This window comes from Mya arenaria, chromosome 4 (genome assembly GCF_026914265.1).
Source record: "Mya arenaria isolate MELC-2E11 chromosome 4, ASM2691426v1".
NCBI classification, from domain to species: Eukaryota; Metazoa; Mollusca; class Bivalvia; order Myida; family Myidae; genus Mya; species Mya arenaria.
In genome coordinates this window covers 39,944,177-39,966,400 of record NC_069125.1, presented here as the reverse complement: position 1 = coordinate 39,966,400, position 22,224 = coordinate 39,944,177, and the positions used below count along the sequence as shown (strand labels likewise).

At 35.8% G+C, this 22,224-nt stretch overlaps 1 protein-coding gene across 3 annotated transcripts; it reads left to right on the top strand.

Moving 5' to 3' along the window:
* Window positions 1–145: 145 nt before the first annotated feature.
* On the top strand, window positions 146–22,146 carry LOC128231503 (uncharacterized). Of its 3 annotated transcripts, XM_052944426.1 has the most exons (18): window positions 146–340; window positions 1,599–1,723; window positions 2,398–2,475; window positions 4,696–4,834; window positions 5,083–5,118; window positions 6,231–6,289; window positions 6,560–6,612; window positions 7,322–7,449; window positions 8,244–8,345; window positions 9,064–9,143; window positions 9,303–9,485; window positions 10,252–10,412; window positions 10,952–11,056; window positions 11,381–11,511; window positions 11,978–12,093; window positions 12,993–13,079; window positions 16,007–16,027; window positions 20,356–22,146. In XM_052944426.1, the coding sequence occupies exons 2-17, from the start codon at window positions 1,641–1,643 to the stop codon at window positions 16,023–16,025; spliced, it is 1,560 nt and encodes a 519-aa protein (XP_052800386.1). In that variant the 5' UTR covers window positions 146–340; window positions 1,599–1,640; the 3' UTR covers window positions 16,026–16,027; window positions 20,356–22,146. The 3 variants fall into 3 exon arrangements, with proteins under 3 accessions (XP_052800386.1, XP_052800385.1, XP_052800384.1); XM_052944425.1 differs by lacking the exon at window positions 16,007–16,027 and having other exon boundaries at window positions 146–327; XM_052944424.1 differs by lacking the exon at window positions 16,007–16,027.
* The last annotated feature ends 78 nt before the right edge of the window (window positions 22,147–22,224 follow it).

Genomic DNA, 22,224 nt, shown 5'->3' with positions numbered 1-22,224 from the left:
AAATAAAATCCCATCATGCAAATTTGGATCCCGGGTCCCGGCAGGTATAGCACCTGTCATACATCAACCCAATCGTAACAACTCGGCCATCTCCGGCAAGCTTGATACTAGTCGAGGAGTTCCGATTGACATCAACCAATGAAATAGTTTGTGTTTATTTGTTACGGAAGTCGCTTTTCATTCTGAAGATATTCGTTCTTTTTACTAAACAAATAGTTATCAGAAGCTGTCACTATTTGTGGAAATAAGTCTTATAAGTCATTTAAACTGCCAACCCATTATCGTCATGTATCATGTCCGGAGACCTTAAATCACATCTGTAAATCGGTAAATTTACAGGGTAATTAAGTTTGTTGATTCGGATATTTGATCATTTCGGATAACTTGATAAAAGAAGCCAACCAAATAACGTTCATTATTTCGATATTCTACACATTAATTCAGACATGTGAATATACAGGCAGTAGGTAAAATCTACCGCTTTTGGGTCCCCTCTACTGCTCACCTTATGAAAACTACCGCTCTTGAAAAAAAAATCTAAACAATTTTTGGCCTTAAAATTTCATTTGAAAAGTTCTATCAACCATGCTTATATACCCCATAATCTTTCACTTTAAGAAAATGTTGCAATAAACAACCTGTCAAATACTTTCGGCTGAGATTGTTGCTAAGCTACTACACTCAAGACCACTAGTCCAAATAATTGTACGTTGTTGGATTTTTTTACGATTTTTGATATGGCAAATCCTTCACGTACAAATTGTTTTGTACCAAAAGTGAGTAGTTGTTCCAATCGGGATTCCGGGTTCAAGCATATTGCATCCATAAAATATAATAAAAACGAGAAATATTACTAGATAATGTTATTTTATATTAGTCTGTACAGAAAAAAAATATCCAATGAATAATTATGAGTTTGATGGGTTTTTTTTCATTTTATTCTGTCAAAACATAACGCAAGGCTGCAGTTCACAGTTTTACAACAATCAGAGCACTTCGGTCATGGCCGAGTTGTTGCAATTGTATTTACGAGGTCTATCACAAAGCTTGTCGGAGGTGCCTGAGTTATTACGAATGGGTCGAGTTGTTCTGCTTGGCATAATTGTTGTCTGTGTCAGTCAAGTTTCGTTTTATTGGAAAGGTAGATCATGTGTTTAATGCTTGTTTTGTGCAAAATAGCTTTGTATTTACATGTTAAAATATGAATCTAAACCTTTATCCATTTTATACATAAAATACTTTACTAAATCAATATTTTTTTGTAAATCTCAAAGACATATATTTAAATGCTGTGATCAAAACATTACTACACAAAAATAAGATTCCCAAAGTTTTATTCATCTTCAATCATTGTATAAAATTTATGACATTTTGGCACGAATGTAAACATTCACAATTTTGTAGTCATCTGGAGAGGCAGACTGACAACCAATGGGGACATACTGATTTTATAGTTGGCTTTCTGGTAATTTATGTATTTGCAAGTACTTTATTTGAACACCATATACTATATCCACCACACTACACTGGAGTTAGGCTCACAAATTCAGTTTCATAATTCAGAATTTTGAAGGAACATTTAATTCCTTTGATTGCAGATTTACAAATAAATATCAATGTGACAGTGGTCGTTTTGTGGGATGGAGAATTATGAGAAGATACACAAGATAGGCAAAGGAGCCTGCGGTGCCGTCTTCCTGGTCAGACACAAGGAGAGCAGAAAGTAAGTCATCAGTGAGAAAAGTCATCATTTAACAAATAAGGTCATATTAAATTCAAAATATATGTTAATCGCCAAGTTCCCATTCCAAAACCTACCTACTCGTCATGAAAAAACATAGTGACATTTAAAAAAAAACCTTACTCTCTTCGTATCATATTGCCCAAGTCAGCAGGTTTCACAGGGCTTCCATTAAGAATTTGAAACTGAAAGTATGAATTTACTGTCCATAAATTTTTGATTTTTTTTACTAAAATGTGGAAGTTTAAGTTTCCTGAATACAATATGAAGTAATTGGGTACAATGCATTAAATCTTACTTACTGTTGAATCTTTTGCAGTTTATGCATATTTTTCCAATTTGAATAAACTGGGTTTGTCAATCATGTAAATTTAGTAATAGCATAGGTATATGTATTTGTACTTGTTACTTGACTTTCACATGCTCAATATACATACTTTATCAAGTTATGTATTATCGACCTCATACTAGCTTAAATTGACAATTCTGGACTTGTTTTGAGGAAATACTATATTTGTCAATTATGAGAACATCTGGTGTCTAGTCCCTTTAAAGTGGCAGAATAGCATAGTCAAAAACAGTACTCTTATGAACAAATTTATTTAAATCTTTGCTTATTTCTGTGTACAATTGTTACAAAGTTGATACATTTTCAGATTGTTTGCCCGAAAGACAATCGAGCTAGATGAAGGCAAAAAGACAAGAACAAAGGAGGCTGTTCAGAAGGAGGCAAGGTAGGATTTGGACAAGTTATCCCATTTTTTTGCTATTGTGTTAAGTGCTATAAAATACTGAGATTAAAGACAATATATTATAAATTTGGATAATTAAGTAAATTAATTACACTAAGATCTAAACTTTGAATACCTAGTCCAGTCCAAACAATCAAATTATCCTTATTTTGGGAAATGACTTACAATAAAACATAATTTATTTATGGAATAACTTCTCCAAATATGATTGGACTTCATAGTAGTTCTTTTTAGCTCGACTATTCGAAGAATAGGTGGGCTATACTACTCGCATCGGCGTCTGGTTAAAGTTTTAGGGCAAGTTGGGATTTTCACTTATAATTCCAATACCCTACATTCAATTGACTTAATACTTCACGCAGTTGTTCAGGGCCATCACATGATGAGGTTAGATAACTCCATATCATTCTTTACACAGATTATGGCCCCTGATTGACTATGGAACTTAGGTTAAAGTTTTAGGGCAAGTTGGAATATTTATTAATAACTTCTATATCCTTTGTTCAATTGACTTAATACTTCACACAGTTGTTCATGACCATCACACAATGAGGTTAATAACTCCATATTATCCTAAATACAAGTTATGGCCCCTGATTGACTTAGGTTAAGGTTTTAGGGCAGGTTAAAGTTTTAGGGCAAGTTGGGATTTTCACTTAAAACTCCAATACCATTCATTCAATTGACTTAATACTTCACACAGATGTTCAGAGCCATCACATAATGAGGTTAGATAACTCCATATTATCTTTTATACAAATTATGGCCCCTGATTGACTATGGAACTTAGGTTAAAGTTTTAGGGCAGGTTGGGATATTGTTTAATAACTTCTATACCCTTCATTCAATTGACTTAATACTTCACACAATTGTTCAGGACCATCACCCAATGAGGTTACATAACTCCATATCCTTAATACAAGTTATGGCCCCTGATGGACTTAGGTTAAAGTTTTAGGCAAGTAAAAGTTAAAGGCAAGTTGGGATTTTAATAAAAAACTTCTATACCGTTCATTAAATGCACTTAATAAAATTCAAAATTATTTACGACCATCTTACAACAAGAAACATAACTCCGTTTTAAGCCTAAATACAAATTATGGCCCTTGATTTTTTTTGATTTTTTTTAATTTCCCTTTGTGTTTGTATATTCTTAACCACATTTTCATAATGGGAAATCAAGTTATTTGAATGACTTGCGTCATTGTTTGGGCAGGCTGGTGGGAGGGCAGCATCAGTCACCTTATGTATCGAATAATTTTAGTTAGGTTTGACGTAAAGAGACCAAACTTGGTATTATTACATCGTTATTGTATTCTAAGTCAAAGCGGCGTAGTCGAGCGCGCTGTATTATGACGGCTCCTGTTTGTGTTATCACAGCTTGTAATTGTATGATTGTGCAGCTTATATTTGAAATACTTATGCAGTCTTTTTTCAACTAATCCTGGAAGGTGATCAGGATGTTTCTGATATAAAATGCACGACGGAAAGGAGCCATGGATGTTTTTTTTTCAGTTGTTGGATCAAAATTTATACTTCTCATTTTCACAAGAAATTAACAAGGAAGACAGAGAAAGTGAACAAACAACTTAAGTAATGGTTTGTTCATTAGGAAACATTAATTCTTTCACATAAAACTATATTGGTGTTAATTTTTGGATAGAGAAATCATGAATTTTCTTTTTACATTTATGTTTGGCATTGGCGGCTGCCTTCTGAAAATAGTACCATGTTGGTATGAATAAAAATAATTTTTCAAATTTGGCTTTGTTCTTACAGGTCATTAAATACATGTGACAGACTTAGTGCAAGACTATTGCAACTAAATACAGAAGTAAAATGAGTCACAACATTGCGTCTTGCCCTATATTCATCATTTAAGAATCAAGTACTTGGATAGGGTGTTTTGTCTTCATGAGTAGCTGTGTTATAACCACAGACTGATATTTGAGGGTATGATGCACAAGTTACCCCTGGCTCACTTTTAAGTAGTTCAAAAGTTGCCTTTGGCCTCTGCTTGGTAAACCCCAACTCTTGTGGGCTTGAAAAAAAAACAACTCTTATCACAGACCTATAAACTAGTACCAGATATATGGGTCCATGATTTTATAGACTGGTTATCGCACCTTGAGTCATAAAAAAGTGCTATTTTTTAAGCATTCAATGGTAAAACAGGCAATTCACCAGTATTGGTTCTTGCAGGATTTTAGCTCAGTTGAAGCACCCCCATATTGTGTCTTACCATGACTCGTTTTTTGACGAGGACTTTGAGTACCTGAACATCATACAGGATTACTGTGATGGCGGTAATATGGATGACAAGATCAAGGCGGCAGCAATGGTGAGCTTCTATAAAACTTCTGTAGTCGTATTGGCGATGTCAGTGAATGATTGGATTAGTCGTTTTAAGGATGTCCATGGAAGATCTGATTATGGTGAAACAAAATTAAAAGGATAATAAGTTTTGTAAATGCAAGGATTAATATTAGATAAAAAATGGAAGCCATTGATGATGATTGATCCATTTTTTAAATGAGCTCTAGTATCCTTACATTTAGCCTTACGGTTTCTGTGCTTTTTCCACTTCAGAAGTCCAAACATTTTGAAGAGCTCCAGATAATGGAGGTAAGAAATAAGTTCAATCATTTAAATTTCAGCTCATCTGATTTTTTAAGAATTTAGTATTGTCATAGATTTGGTGTCCTTGTCGGCATAGTCTATGTGCTAAATCTTTTGTCTTGATCTTAATCCATAACTTGAAAACTGAATGAAACTTGGTAAACATGTTACCAGAAACAATAAGAACATGTAAAGCTAGCAAGGCACTTAACTTTGGCTGGAATAATTGTTAAGTTATGCAGCTTGTCTGACTAGAAAACAACAACAGATGATTTTTGCTCTATAGCACATTTGTTGAATTTACTTTCATTGTAAGAAATTGATGTTTTCAACCTATATGTACATATAAAATGTATTAATCTAAGTTGGATTTAAATACAGTCCAAACTCATAATGTCAAGTTGAGACCTTGGAAATGACTTTGTGATTACGACCATTTGACGTATCCGTATACAAAAAAATAGCTCTAGACCCAACACATTTGTGTCCGAATTATGTCTGATTTAATATTGGCAAATGAGTCGGTCTTGTGATATATTTCCTTTGTAACTTATGAAATTATTATTTAATTTTTAATTATTTGTATCAGTTTTATTTACATGTAATTCACGTTTATTGATTACACAGACACAGATATAAAACAAACACATGGTATAATAAACAACAATATATCACATATGACAGCAGCTATTATAAAGCCATATTCTGCCGCTATCAGTATCTACTTTTTTGTATTGATACCATTCTTGAATTTCATACCAGGTTCTTCTCTAAATTGGTCGACCGGAGCAGTGGGCTTACATTTGACATTTTAAAGTTTATTCTGTGTCAAGTAAGGGATTGTCATCAAATCAATAAAATCTCCATAAGCGGAATAGTTATATTTAGAAACAAATAAGGTAAAAATTTGGGATAGGGTAAAAAGTTGGAAAATCAAGTTATCAGAGATCAACATAGCAAGTTTGGACTGTACAACAAAACTAAAGATACTGACGGCATAGAATTCAGATAAAAAATAAGAAATAAAGTCTAAAATACATGCACCAGTCTATATCAATTAGTATTAAATCAAATAATCTTGCACTCTTTATTAAAAATTATTATTAATTCATTTTCAGTGGTTTCTACAGATTATCATGGCTGTTCAGTACATTCACAGCAAAAAGGTGCTCCACAGGTGTGTTAGTTTGTGATTGACCTAGAGACTATAAAAATAAACTGGTGTTTAATATTTACAAGAAGACTTATTAAAATTGCCTAACATAGATTTAGTATTTTATAGAAGAATTTGTTGCCTAACATAGATTTTGTATTTTATAGAAGAATTTGTTGCCTAACATAGATTTTGTATTTTATAGAAGAATTTGTTGCCTAACATAGATTTTGTATTTTATAGAAGAATTTGTTTTAAGACTTGCTTATGTTAATAATAATACTTTCTTTTCAGGGACTTAAAGGCTGAAAATGTTTTCCTGACCAAGAAAAATGTAGTAAAAATAGGTAAGAATCCAGAAAAAAAATTGTTTCTCCTTCTAAGTTAAAAGATTTAACAATTTCTCAATTTCATTAAATTTGATTTTGAAGGTATTGATTATTGATACTCTTTGAATTTTTTTTATTCATGGGTTGTTCAGATTTATTTAGTTTTTCCTTTTCCTCATAGTAAAGTAAGACCACACCAGATTGAGGTTTCCAGTATTGGATTTACTGCACCTTTAAGAAAACGTTAAAAAAATCCCCTTAAAATAGTACTTTAAATTTTGAGTTGTTTTTTTTACAGTTCGGGGTATTTTGACATCCAAGCTTAGTCTCATAGATGTCAGCATTGATCTTATGGTGCAAAATCATTAACCATAACCACATAGCCACAACATAAAAAAGCATCCAAATGAAACTTGGTACCCATGTTACAATACATGATGTTCGCTTCCCAGTGCTCTTGTTTAACCACCTACCGGTAGCCACTTTTGTCACCAACATATTAAAAAGGTACTATGTTGTTTAGTGTTCACCAAGCTGGACAAATGGGTTTTCTCTTGGTACTCTGGGTTCTCCCACAACACAAGACCACACTCTCGCGCAACGTCATTCCAGTGAAAGTGACATAGTATACGTTATCATAACATTCTTTAAAATCATTGTAGAACATAAAATGTTTAAACTAAACTACCATCTTACACTGTACCTATTGTGTTTCATATATTTTCAGGAGACTTTGGTATATCAAAGGTCCTAGAGAACACGGTTGATGTCGCTCAAACAATAGTGGGTACCCCCAGCTACCTGAGCCCGGAGCTCTGCCAGGATATCCCTTACTCTTCAAAGTCTGATATCTGGGTACAGGGAAGCTTTCAAAGGCATTTGTGTATCAGTTCTAAACAATCTCCAACATTGTTTGAAAAAAAATAATTAAGTATTAGGAAATAACACATTAAGGACTCAACTTATGTAATTATGATCTTGGCAAACAGACTGAGAATTCCTCTTCAATTTTGACAGTTTTTGCTTAAGTACATGTGATACATATTACATTTAAATTATCATTTGTAGACCAAGTTTTCAAACAGCTGAACAAGGGTTGAGTAACTTATGTGTGACTGTTCTTCAGAAGAATGATAATTTATCATATTGTTGATTAATAACAGTATACAATAAGACTGTCAGCACTGGCAGTGATATTTAAAATGATTGCCAGGCATTACCCCTTAATAAGTTGCATTCCAATTAGCTCAGACTCCTCTGGCCCAAATTAACATCTGATAAATGTACTGTAGCAGTCATCGAAATTACTTTTGGATGAACAAGCCCGAATTCTTATACTTAAATCTTGGCATCCAATATTTAAACAAGCCCTGCTATATAAAATTCAGAATTTGAGCAAGCCCGTAAGACATTTTACCAGTGCAGGGCTGGGGGGCTTGTGTTTATTTCGACCACTGCTGTAGCATTTGGTTTAATATGTTATTTGCTGTTGTGTGTCTGTTTATTTAATGATGCCACCAAACAATCCATGGGCTCTGGTCACATTGAAAAGAATCAAGGTATATTTCACAGACAGAAATAAGGGTTGTAAAGTGTACATGTCATGTGTTTAGCTTCATATTTATATAGCTCATGGGCCTTGTTTTCAGGCTGTTGGATGTCTGCTGTATGAGATGTGTGCCCTCAAGCCCCCATTTGATGCCCAGAACCTTATCAGCTTATTCTTCAAGATCATTAAGTGTGAATATGATGTAAGGAATCCAGAGTGATGTATCTGTCCACTAGGGCTTGAAAATAAAAAATGATCTTTGGAAATAATCAGTCAAGCCATTTTGATCAATTTTACGTACATTGAATAATTAAAATATAAAGTTTATAAAAAAAGAGTTCTTATTAAAGCATGCTTGAACAAATTTTAATGTCAATTTTTTGCTTATATTTTTGTTTTTTAGCTGAAAACAAATTCTTATACTGTTCTTCCATGTTTTGCTATTTATGGAGAATGAAGCCACATAGCCACAATCGATTCTGAGATAATGCGATTGATTATTGGCAATCTCAATCATAAATGATCAATTGTCTACAGTTCTCTAACATCACTTCATCCCTACTTTCTACATGTATTCGTATTTTTTTTATTGTACATGCATCTTAGTCATCTGTAGACCAGTATTGTGCTTTGTAAAGTCAGTGATTGGTTTTGTTAACTTAGCTGATTAGGTTTTAAAAGGAAAAAAGTAAAATATATATTATTTTTAAGAAACTGCTTTACTATATTATACTATATATTAAACGCTATGATAGATAATATATGGAACTTTAATCATGTAATTATTGATGATGTCAAGTTGTCATCAAAAGTTCAATTTTTTGGTGAGGTATTTTTTCATATTCATGCTCTAGTCAGAAACTTAAAGCCTTTAAGGTGTTTATTTTCTTGACTTATTGTACATTTTGTTTACATTTCAGAAAATACCTTCCATATACAGTCCAGCATTACAAAATCTAGTGGAGATGATTTTAGTGAAGACGCCTGATGATCGACCAAGGTATTTGCTTAGATTTGTGCCTCCCCTTCACTAAGGGGTGACACGCTGTACTTGTTGTATCCCCTTCACCAGCCTTTTTGCTTAAATTTTATCACTGCTAATACATGTACCCGTACATTTTCAACATATACTTTACATGCAATTTTCTACCCACTGCAGTGCGAGTGCAATACTGAACACAAGCTTAGTGAAGGAGCACCTGGCCAAGTTCATCCAGAAGAAAGAGAGCCTGCTGAACCAGCGTACCAGCAAGGAGGACAACTCCACAAACAGCACACCCGGGGCAACAACTCCAGCCACACCCACCCACACTGCCAGGGCAGGCAGACATGAGCATAAACAGTAGGGGGGAATTTCCTTTTGTATTTTTTTCCTGTTTAGTTTTTGGATTTTTTTGGCTTTGGTGCTATCTGTATCATGCAATTCATGCATGTATATTAGCCACAAGTGATATATGGAAGCCACTCAAGATACCAGCAATGGTACTATGCACATGTTTATAATGAGAAATATCTAAATACTACTACTTGTGTCCTAAAACAGTTTTTTGGTAGCAGACTCAAAAACCTCACTTAAACTTTTCTTGAAGAATAGTTAATAGTGATTGTTGAAAATTATTTTTTTCTTTAGGAAGAAATGATGATTTGTAGCTGTGTAATAACAAATTAAGATGCAAGGTGTGCCTACAAGTTTGTTGAACTACCTGGATATATTGTGCCCCCTGCAAAGCATGGCAGACATACAGGGAAAACTTTGTCTGGCCTTTTCATGGTGTCACACTTTCATTTAGAACTTTTGAATGATGTGTTAAAGGGTCTTCAAACTCGGTATGCACATAAGTCATGGTCAATCTATGACCCCGATTGATTTTGGGATCATTAGGTCAAAGGCTAAGGTCATGTTGACCTTTTGCTTTACTAGAGAAAAAAGATTGGCAATCCCAACAGGCGACACATCTGATGTGTGAATTTCTAAAAGAAGGACATATTTCAGTGCTGCATGCATCTCTTGAATGACCAATATCAAATATTCCTTGGATGTGTTAATATCATGCTTGCAATGTTACACCCAGGTGTGAGTTCATTAAAAAGTGATATGTCATTTACAGTGACAATTCAGCAAAGTCTAGTCCAGCATTGAAACACAACAAACTGAAGATCTCCAGTCCAATGATACAGAGACCAGTATTACCAGACAAGCGTGGGGCGGCTGAAAGTCCTCGTTCTCCACACAAACAGGACAGTGGGCTCGGGGTTAGCTCAGAAACAGGTCTGTTGATACACTTTGCAAGGTTCACATGTACATTGGCATAAACATATCAGTTTTAGCTCATATGTTTTCACAGAACAAAAGTTGAGGTAACATCATAGCTGTGGTGTTGCTTACATCTTTTGCAGCCGGGGCATAGATGTCGAGCAAAAACTTTAACCTGGCCAATACTTGAAAAAAAAACTGACAAATATATAGAAATGAAACTTGGAACACATGTTTCTGGAAACATTACACACACATAAGCAATGTCCATAACTCCGGTTTTAATTAATGTTGAGTTCAGATAAGCATTTGTGTTCTCTCTGTGGCACTGGTTTTGTATATACACACTATATGTTTTTGCGTTCAATTCTTTTCATACCTATGTGTTTTTAATTACCTTGCCTAAGGTTAGGTATAAAAAAGTTTGGTCATAGATTTAAACTTGGTTTGATTCAAAATGAATCACATTCACATGTATGTTCATGTAACGCTAATAAAAATAAGAATTTATATGACATTTTAACTCTCATTTTGACTTTGTTTTCTGAAAACAGACATTTTTCGGGAACAGAAACTTGCAGTGCCAAAGCTGGATGCAGACGTGTCCTCTGATTACTCCGATGACTTTGATGAATCCTCCCACTCCGAGGGAGAAGAAGGTACATGCTCTCCTTTACCATATAGTTCATATGAACTTAAATTGAATATAATGGCATTCTAAAAATTATTTCCCTGTATATTTCCATTGTTAACAAAAATTTGATATCATTTGTGCGTGTGGGTGTGTTTGTGTGTGGTCTGTTGATTTTGGGTATGTAAACTTTATGGAACTACAATCACTGGTCTGCAGAATGTTTAAAAAAAAATCACAAAACGTAAGTAAATACTCCAAATGCCATCAACTTTATGATGGGTTGGAAGTGATGTCACTGTTACTAATGCAGTATGAGTTATAGTTTATATTATGTATACTTACGTTACAGACATAGCTGAGGAGATTGAGGGAGAGGGTAGCGACTCTTCCTCAGTTGAAGATATCAGTGAGATAGAGAAAGGGGAAGCAGGAGAAAACGCTGAATATCCCGATGATTTTGAGGAATACGACTCCAGTGAGGTTAGGATTCTAAAGTCTTGTAATGACATTGGCCATTTTGTTGTTTTTTAAAAAGCAACAAGATTCAGCTGTCTGTGAAAATATAATAAAGTGGATATAATAATTTAGATTAGCGTAAATTCATGCATTACTGTTTGTGTTCAAAATGTGTTAAATGCAATCGGCAGATTTTTTTTAATCAATGTCTGTAGATGTGTTTTGTTTATCAAACACTGCTCATGGGCATTTACAATTATAATATATAGTCATCATTCCTTTTTTCTATGGCCTAAGCTCCAAAACTGACGGTATTTAAACAAAACTTTGTAGACATGTTGCAAAGACCAATTTCCTATTAGCTTAGCTCAACATGGCCTTTACTCTAGCAATAACAAAAGTTAAATTGTGCCCCTTTCTGAAAGAAATATAACAGTTGAGGAACAGCATATGCTTTTGGTGCTATTTTATATTGCTGCTGTCATTTCAGGACCTGGATGAGTTAGTGATCCAGGCAAGAGAGGCCCAGGACATCGAGGCCGTGGATGACTGGTTTGCTGACAGTCTCTCAGAAATGCACCGGCAACACACAGCAATACTCAGGCAGTATGTATATTTAAAGTTCATGTATCTACATAAATAACATGATGTATATAAGTAAACTGGAAGCAAAGTGTTTAGTAATTGATAGACTCCATACTACCATTAACCAAGGGATTAATTTGGTTAAAAATATACCGTAATAGCTTGAGTCATGTTATGATCAATTGTTGATCATGCTCAGAAATCGAAAAATACACTGAATAAATCCTGGCCCTCACAATGTTTGAAAAATAATGACAGCATATTGACTTGTTAGATTGTTAAGCTCAGTTTTGCAGTAGAAATCATAAAGTGAGGTTGACAGCAGTGTATGGAGGCATTCGAAAAGCCCGAGCTTTGCCAGTAACGGCACCATGATTGTTGATATGATTCTTAGCTCAACCTTACAACATTTTTTAATCACTTGACATATAAAGTGTGTAAGAAGGGGCTACAAGATTGGCGCCGGAAACCTGTCATTGACGGCATTTCTAGCTCAGATACAGTCATTGTAATTTGAACTTTTGCCCATTGACATTTGCGGGCAGTATTATAAAAGGAGGTGTTGGGAGTCCTGGCCCCATCTTGAAACTTCTTAAGCTTAGCAGGCTTAAGTAGCTTTTTTCAATTAGCCACAATACATACTAGTACTTAAATTGAATTTTTATTAATGAAAAATGGTTTATTGTGATTATTATAATGATAATTCTTTTCTAAAGTATAAGAACTCTTAAAGAAGTGAATATTTTGCAATTTATTGAAAGCCAAAAATAGTGAGCTTAGCTTTATCTGTTATAAGGGACTTAAAAAGATTCGAGAAATCGGGCCTGTGCAAGGATAGGAAACTTAAAGTGACAGCACCATAACTGGTTCTTTGATCTTTGTGTTAGTTTTACTAGAAAATCTGTCTTATGATGTTACAGGCAGTGTAAAGAGGTACTTGGAGGGCGGGGGCTGTACGAGGTCGGGAAACTTGTCAGCAATGGTACCTTGACAGAGGAAGACCTCAGGTTTGTGATATTATTGGATAATTTGGAGTTTTAAGTCATGTGTTGTTTTTTTCAAATGTATCTGGTTTTGTCAAAGCTATGTGTCATGCTTGGTGTTGTGCATAAACTTTGGCTAAAACCAAAAAGCATTCTGGGTATTCACATGAAACATGGTACAAATGTAGCCAGTGACCACATGAATATATGTAGCAAAACCATAACAGTGTCAGTAATAATTGTTGAGTTAATCCACATGATCAACAGAATATAACAAGTGTTAGCATTGCCTTTTGTTTGTGATTGTTGCTGTATTGTGTTTAGATCACTGATATGGTTGTGCAAAAGCTTCCCTTAGAAACCAAGAAATATACAAGATACAAGAATCTTTATTCAAAGTTGGGTACATGTATATGATAACAATGAATTAACAAGAATCTTTATTCAAAATTGGGTACATGTATATGATAACAATGAATTATTTATTTTTTATGTATTCCTATAGAACTTGACCCTCATGTTGATGACTAAATGATTACATCATTTTAAGAATGTGTAAAAATTCCTATCACTGTGGCTAAAATATAAGTCATGTCCCTTGATGAACTGATTAAAAACAAACAGGAACTGGCATCCCCACAATGTGCATGTGTTTTGTTTTTGGTTTATCTTTGGCTGTAGGAAAATTGAGTTGATTTACTGTGTGCAAATACACTTAGCGAAATGTGCTTGTTAATCAGTTAAACAAACATGTTCACATTCAAATTTTGCTCTAATGGGAATGTCATGATAAACAGCTAAAATTGAACAGTCTGACATAAAAAAAGGTTTGATTTCACTGCATTACATTGGCATTCATAATTGTGCCTGTTGCAGGCTGTCAATCATATTTGTAACACACCCAAATATCTCGATTTTTGGTGAAGTTTGTTACCTGTTTCGTCAAGTGATAAAATCGTGGGGGGGGACCATACAAGGCTTCTACTCGATGCTTCAAAAATTAAAAATTCTAAATCCATTCACAGTAATAGCTGGTTAACTTTTTTTTTAAAACCCCCAATTATTTTCAATACTTTTTTTTCCAAAAGATAAAAATAGAAAGAATTACTGCAGTTATGTTCATGTAACTTACCAAGAAACTAACTTATGTAGGCTGAGAAATTGAGGATATATTTAAAACTTTCCATATTTTTGAAAAACAATAACATTTCCTGTCTTACTTTTAGTTTCGAAATATATATCAGCTTTGATCTTTTAGCTCTACTGGCCAAAGGCCAGAAGAGCTTATGCGATGGTAATGTGTACGTAGTATGTGCATCCGTGCGTCTTTAAATAATTGCTTGTGAACACGATACAGTCTTCAGAGCTCAATTCCTTTCGAAAACCAGCCAGATTCGCCCATGCATGCCTAGGTTATGGCCCTTGATAGTATAAAAAAAATGCTATTGTGTAAACACTAGCTTGTGAACACGATACAGTGTTCAGTTTTGATTGTATCTCGATGAAACTTGTACAGTATTTAGATATCCATTAAAACTCAGTTCCTTTTAAAAACCAGCGAGATCTGCCCATGCATGCCTGGATTATGGGTCTTGAAAGTATAAACAAATGATATTTTAAGCTAAGTCTATTTTTAGCCAAGTCTTCATGAGCGAAGTCTATTTTTAGCCAAGTTTACATGTAAAGTCACAATTGCTTGTGAAGGTTTGTTCAAATTATGCCCCTGGGGTCATTACTGCCCCCCATCCCCCCCACGGAGATCGTCCCGCAATGGGCCAGTGCGGCAACGCAAACAACCTCAGCGACGTTGGCGGAGGCCCCGGGAAGAGTTCTCTTTTCTTTGTAATGGACATCCCCCCCCCCCACCCCCTTAAATTGGGAGATGTTAAAAACCTTTTTGTCTGAAACCACTATGCAAATCTTTGCTAATTTGAACAAGGCTTTATTTAGTGGTCTACTACCATGGTTGTTCAAATTATGCCCCTTGGATCAAAACTGGCACTGCCCTGGGTGTCACAATTTTCCTAGAGACTTATTTAAGAAATATTTTCAAAATCTTCTTGTTTCAAACCACTAGGCCCATACCTTTGATATTTGTTGTGGAGCATCATATGATGCATTTGAAAACATTTGAAATAATGCCCCTTGGGCAAAAGCTGGCCCCACCCCTTTTGACTTTCTTTTTAATTTTTAAAGCTACAGTAATGAAATTTTGACCATGTGAACAGTTTTGCAAACAAGCATTAATGTTGTCCTCGGATGTCCTTGACTTTGACCGACTTTTTATTTTTAAAGCTACAGAAATGAAATTTTGACGAGTACAGTTTTGAAAGCAAATATTTTTTACCCTCAGATTACCTTTACTTGGCACATATTAAAATAGTTCATGCAACTAATCTGCTTACAACACTTCCTGTCCTCAGATGTTGAACGTGCAGCGTTTTCAGCTAACCCAAACACAAAAAATGAACTATATATTTGTTGTCTATTACTCGAACGTACATGCTCTGGATTGAAAATGACCACAAGAGCCATGCCAGTAGAGCATATGCCCTTTTGGGCCTCTTGTTTAACAAAGGTTATGTTTAAGACAACTGCTTTTTGTTTAGTTGTTGTTTTCTCAAACAGAGCATGTAGAACTAGAAATGGAAGCTTGAGAGAGTGTGCATATACCTCAATACTTTCAAGAGGATTACATAGATAACACAAATGCTGAAATCATGTAAATATCTAGGTTACTAGTATTGTAATTCATAATTCAGCTAATGCAAACATCTTCATATATTTGAAAAACTTTATAGATAAACGAAAAATAATCATTGTAAATTTTGTTGTTTAGTTTTATTAAGAGAGCGTATAGAACTAGAAGTGGAAGAGTGAGTACACATTCCTCCAGACAACGTAGAAGATTAACACTTCTCCATTTAACTTCCTGATCAATTCACTTTCAGACGCCAGTGCAACAGTTAATTGTATGTTTATGCAATGTTTGAATAACCAATCACTTTTTAATTCACTTTTGAACTAGTCTAAGTGTGGTCTGAATTTCACAAAACTGTGTGTGTATGTTTTTTTTTCAAGTTTTAGATTACTTTATTAGCTGGTGGATGATGGCATCTAAGAGAGGTGTTTGTGTTTTAGTTTTGATGATAGTCAAGTGCAATAGGATTGTATATTATTTTGCAAGTTTAATTTATATTTTGGTGTCAGTTGAATTCATATATTGTGATCTTGACTGTAGCTATAGTATTTTGTGTCATTAGATAAAGCCTTCCAAATAAGTGATTAAATTGGCATAACTTGGTTGTCAATCTTAGTGGTCTGATTTTTATGCCCTCGAAGGTGGGCATATTAAAATTGCACTGTCCGTCCGTCCGGCTCTGTAACTTTCTCTTGTATGGACAGATTTTAAAATAACTTGCCACATGTGTTCCACATACCAAGACGACGTATGGCGTGCAAGACTCGTGTCTCTACCTCAAAGGTCAAAGTCACACTTAGTGTTTATTCACAATGAAGTGCTGCATATAAGGACATAGAGTATAGGTGGTCGTGTCCGGGCTGTAACTTTCTCTTGTATGGACAGATTTTAAAATAACTTGCCACATGTGTTCCACATACCAAGACGACGTGTCGCGTGCAAGACCCGTGTCCCTACCTCAAAGGTCAAGGTCACACTTAGTGTTTATTCACAATGGAGTGCTGCATATAAGGACATAGAGTATAGGTTGTCGTGTCCAGGCTGTAACTTTCCCTTGTATGGACAGATTTTAAAATAACTTGCCACATGTGTTCCACATACCAAGACGACGTGTCGGGTGCAAAACCCGTGTCCCTACCTCAAAGGTCAAGGTCACACTTGGTGTTTATTCACAATGGAGTGCTGCATATAAGGACATAGAGTATAGGTTGTCGTGTCCGGGCTGTAACTTTCTCTTGTATGGACAGATTTTAAAATAACTTGCCACATGTGTTCCACATACCAAGACGACGTGTCGGGTGCAAGACCCGTGTCCCTACCTCAAAGGTCAAGGTCACACTTGGTGTTTATTCACAATGGAGTGCTGCATATAAGGACATAGAGTATAGGTTGTCGTGTCCGGGCTGTAACTTTCTCTTGTATGGACAGATTTTAAAATAACTTGCCACATGTGTTCCACATACCAAGACGACGTGTCACGTGCAAGACCCGTGTCCCTGCCTCAAAGGTCAAGGTCACACTTGGTGTTTATTCACAATGGAGTGCTGCATATAAGGACATAGAGTATAGGTTGTCGTGTGTGGGCTGTAACTTTCTCTTGTATGGACAGATCTTAAAATAACTTGCCAAATGTGTTCCACATACCAAGACGACGTGTCGCGTGCAAAACCCGTGTCCCTACCTCAAAGGTCAAGGTCACACTTAGTGGTTATTCACAATGGAATGCTGCATATAAGGACATAGAGTATAGGTTGTCGTGCCCGGGCTGTAACTTTCTCTTGTATGGACAGATTTTAAAATAACTTGCCACATGTGTTCCACATACCAAGACGACGTGTCGGGTGCAAAACCCGTGTCCCTACCTCAAAGGTCAAGGTCACACTTGGTGTTTATTCACAATGGAGTGCTGCATATAAGGACATAGAGTATAGGTTGTCGTGTCCGGGCTGTAACTTTCTCTTGTATGGACAGATTTTAAAATAACTTGCCACATGTGTTCCACATACCAAGACGACGTGTCGGGTGCAAGACCCGTGTCCCTACCTCAAAGGTCAAGGTCACACTTGGTGTTTATTCACAATGGAGTGCTGCATATAAGGACATAGAGTATAGGTTGTCGTGTCCGGGCTGTAACTTTCTCTTGTATGGACAGATTTTAAAATAACTTGCCACATGTGTTCCACATACCAAGACGACGTGTCGGGTGCAAGACCCGTGTCCCTGCCTCAAAGGTCAAGGTCACACTTGGTGTTTATTCACAATGGAGTGCTGCATATAAGGACATAGAGTATAGGTTGTCGTGTGTGGGCTGTAACTTTCTCTTGTATGGACAGATCTTAAAATAACTTGCCAAATGTGTTCCACATACCAAGACGACGTGTCGCGTGCAAAACCCGTGTCCCTACCTCAAAGGTCAAGGTCACACTTAGTGGTTATTCACAATGGAATGCTGCATATAAGGACATAGAGTATAGGTTGTCGTGCCCGGGCTGTAACTTTCTCTTGTATGGACAGATTTTAAAATAACTTGCCACATGTGTTCCACATACCAAGACGACGTGTCGCGTGCAAAACCCGTGTCCCTACCTCAAAGGTCAAGGTCACACTTAGTGGTTATTCACAATGGAATGCTGCATATAAGGACATAGAGTATAGGTTGTCGTGCCCGGGCTGTAACTTTCTCTTGTATGGACAGATTTTAAAATAACTTGCCACATGTGTTCCACATACCAAGACGACGTGTCGCGTGCAAAACCCGTGTCCCTACCTCAAAGGTCAAGGTCACACATGTTTATTTACAATGGAGTGCTGCATATAAGGACATAGAGTATAGGTTGTTGTGTCAGGGCTGTAACTTTCTCTTGTATGGACAGATTTTAAAATAACTTGCCACATGTGTTCCACATACCAAGACGACGTGTCGCGTGCAAGACCCGTGTCCCTACCTCAAAGGTCAAGGTCACACTTAGTGTTTATTCACAATGGAGTGCTGCATATAAGGACATAGAGTATAGGTTGTCGTGTCCAGGCTGTAACTTTCCCTTGTATGGACAGATTTTAAAATAACTTGCCACATGTGTTCCACATACCAAGACGACGTGTCGGGTGCAAGACCCGTGTCCCTACCTCAAAGGTCAAGGTCACACTTGGTGTTTATTCACAATGGAGTGCTGCATATAAGGACATAGAGTATAGGTTGTCGTGTCCGGGCTGTAACTTTCTCTTGTATGGACAGATTTTAAAATAACTTGCCACATGTGTTCCACATACCAAGACGACGTGTCGCGTGCAAGACCCGTGTCCCTACCTCAAAGGTCAAGGTCACACTTGGTGTTTATTCACAATGGAGTGCTGCATATAAGGACATAGAGTATAGGTTGTCGTGTGTGGGCTGTAACTTTCCCTTGTATGGACAGATTTTAAAATAACTTGCCACATGTGTTCCACATATCAAGACGACGTGTCACGTGCAAAACCCGTCTCCCTACCTCAAAGGTCAAGGTCACACTAAGTGGTTATTCACAATGGAGTGCTGCATATAAGGACATAGAGTATAGGTTGTCGTGTGTGGGCTGTAACTTTCTCTTGTATGGACAGATTTTAAAATAACTTGCCACATGTGTTCCACATACCAAGACGACGTGTCACGTGCAAGACCCGTGTCTCTACCTCAAAGGTCAAGGTCACACATAGTGTTTATTTACAATGGAGTGCTGCATATAAGGACATAGAGTATAGGTTGTCGTGTCCGGGCTGTAACTTTCTCTTGTATGGACAGATTTTAAAATAACTTGCCTTATGTGTTCCACATACCAAGACGACGTGTCGCGTGCAAGACCCGTGTCCCTGCCTCAAAGGTCAAGGTCACACTTAGTGTTTATTCACAATGGAGTGCTGCATATAAGGACATAGAGTATAGGTTGTTGTGTCAGGGCTGTTACTTTCCCTTGTATGGACATATTTTAAAATCACTTGCTACATGTGTTCCACATACAAAGACAACGTGTCGTGTGCAAGACCCATGTCCCTACCTCTAAGGTGAAAGATATACTAAGTGTTTATTCACAAGGGAATTCTGAATATAAGGACATAACAGTGTAGGTTTTCAAGTATGGGTGGTATTTTTTTATGTTCAGAGGCAATTTAAAATAACTTGCCATATGTATTTGACACATATAGGCAATATCAACTTTTCATGTACTGACCTTGTTCGTAGGTCAATGTCACATTCGGGGGCATTCGTCACATACTGTGACAGCTCTTGTTATATTATCATCTTATGGCTATGCTTTGACTTTGTTCATTCAAGTTTAATTCTTCATCTGAGAATTTATTCAGCCAGATTTACTGTAAAGAATCATTTACAAATTTAATGTAGCTTTGAGAACAATTTGTGTTACTATGTTTTACTGAAATAATCAAACGAGTAGAGTGACCGATCACTTGAGATATCTTTTTAGATTTGGCATTGGCTGTTCTGCTTAATGCATAACCATGATATTTTACTTAGTAACACATTGAGACCACATCATTAATATGTTATTTCCAATCTACAATTTGTAAGTTTTGTTTTATGCAGCAAACCATTTCATTTTTCAGACCGGAGTTACGAAGGTCGATAGGTGAGGATAATGCAGAGATCTGCCATCTTAACATAGATGACCTTGATTGTGGATGACCTCACTCTTTTAACTTGTGAAATAGAAATTACACATGTACATATTAAGCCCTATTTGAATTGGGCTCGGGACCGGCCTGTGACCAAGTGTGCTTTATTGTACAGTTCTATACATATAGATGTTATTGTGTTATTAGAAGTTGTTAACCAGAGGCAATGTTAACTTTTTGTATGCCATATGTTTGGCTTTTTACTGTGATCTTATTTTATTTCATCGGTTCTCCAGAATTGCAAAAAGTGCTTTATTACAAATTATTTTAATAAAGAGTAAAATGCAGGCATGTTGGTGCAGGGAATTTAAAGTAAGAAATATTTTGGATATAGTTTAGGTTTTATAATTACAGTTATTGTGTTGTTCTTTTAAGAAAGACATTTATCTTATAAACAACCTTACATGTATTAACAGATCTGGGCCCAATTTCTCGAGCAACCTTAAGTCCTTATAACAGGCTCAAGCTAATTGCATTATATTCTATTTCCATATTATTTATGTAATATTCTCATTTTGAGTGTTCTGAGACTTTTTATGGAAGTTATCTGTATGATTAACAACTTTTGATTTTTTAAAATCAAGTAGGTATGTATTTTGGCTAAATGAAATAAGATACTAAAGCTTTTTGTGGTTAATAAGGTTTTTCGAGAAATTGAGGCCTGGCTTCTTGTCAATCCGTCCATGATGCATTGTAAACATGTAAATACAAAAGAATCTACATGTTTATGTATTTGAATAATAGTACTAGATCTGTTTTTGTTCTGTCTATGTTCATTGACATTGTTGCCAATTGATAAACGATTTGAAAAAGAAAGGATCTCCTGTTGTCCAAACGCTGTACAAAGAATAGGAATAGTTCTTTAATGTTTTGATTAGTATTTTAAAACACCAAGATGGTTATTGCAATGGGCTGGGATATGATCTATTTTTCTCCCACCTCAGATGAGTAGATCCAATAATTTAACCATGCTAGAAATTCTTATCTTGCCCACGGGCGAAGATAAAATGCCCGTATGGAACTCCTTTTTTATGGTCACCGCATTGTAATTACCTCCCTTGATAAAGGCTTACGCCTGTAGCATCATGGAAACCTTGTCTTGTGGCAATATTGAGAACGCTAATTAATTATTTCTCGCTTCAAATGTCACCATAAAACAGTCTTCACGCACCTTTCAAGAAATAATGCTTCACTCTCCTTAGAACTATTTAAAGACAGATTTGACTATTAACATAAATCTGAATCACTGCGTGCATATCAATGACAACCACGAATTATCCCATATCCATACGCAATTATTTACACTAAGCACAAAAGAGTTTCAGCAAAAAATACATTTTTACTTAATATTGTTTAACTGAGGTGGGAGAAAAAGTATCTACCATAGCCGCTCGTGTAAGATAGGTTCATCCGACCCTCGCGCAGGGTGTTTTGCGGACATTCGGTAAACCTCGTTTCCGCAAAACACCCTACGCTCGGGTCGGAATGAACATATCTTATACTTTCGGCCATGGAAGATACTTATATTCAAACCCTATATGGTTTGATAAACGGTTTATTATTGATTCCAAGTCAAAGAAAAGTTCCGTGTTGCAATGATGATGTGCTGTTGTACACCGGTTGAATGAGGGTTTAAAATGTTTATAAAGAGTTTAATGGGCTGTATACAGTTGTATCTGTCTTAAAATACAGTCTATTTTTACAATAAAAAATATTCAATGATTTGATTTAATATTTTCCTGCATTTTCGTTCTTACGATTATAATATATTACACTATTGGTTGTTCGCTGTTTTGTCCG

Coding starts and splice junctions, on each gene's coding strand:
- LOC128231503 (XM_052944425.1), top strand. CDS start 1,641: ATGGAGAATTATGAGAAGATACACAAGATAGGCAAAGGAGCCTGCGGT. Junction 6,290..6,559: donor AGCAAAAAGGTGCTCCACAG/GTGTGTTAGTTT, acceptor CTTTCTTTTCAG/GGACTTAAAGGCTGAAAATG. Junction 11,057..11,380: donor CCACTCCGAGGGAGAAGAAG/GTACATGCTCTC, acceptor CTTACGTTACAG/ACATAGCTGAGGAGATTGAG.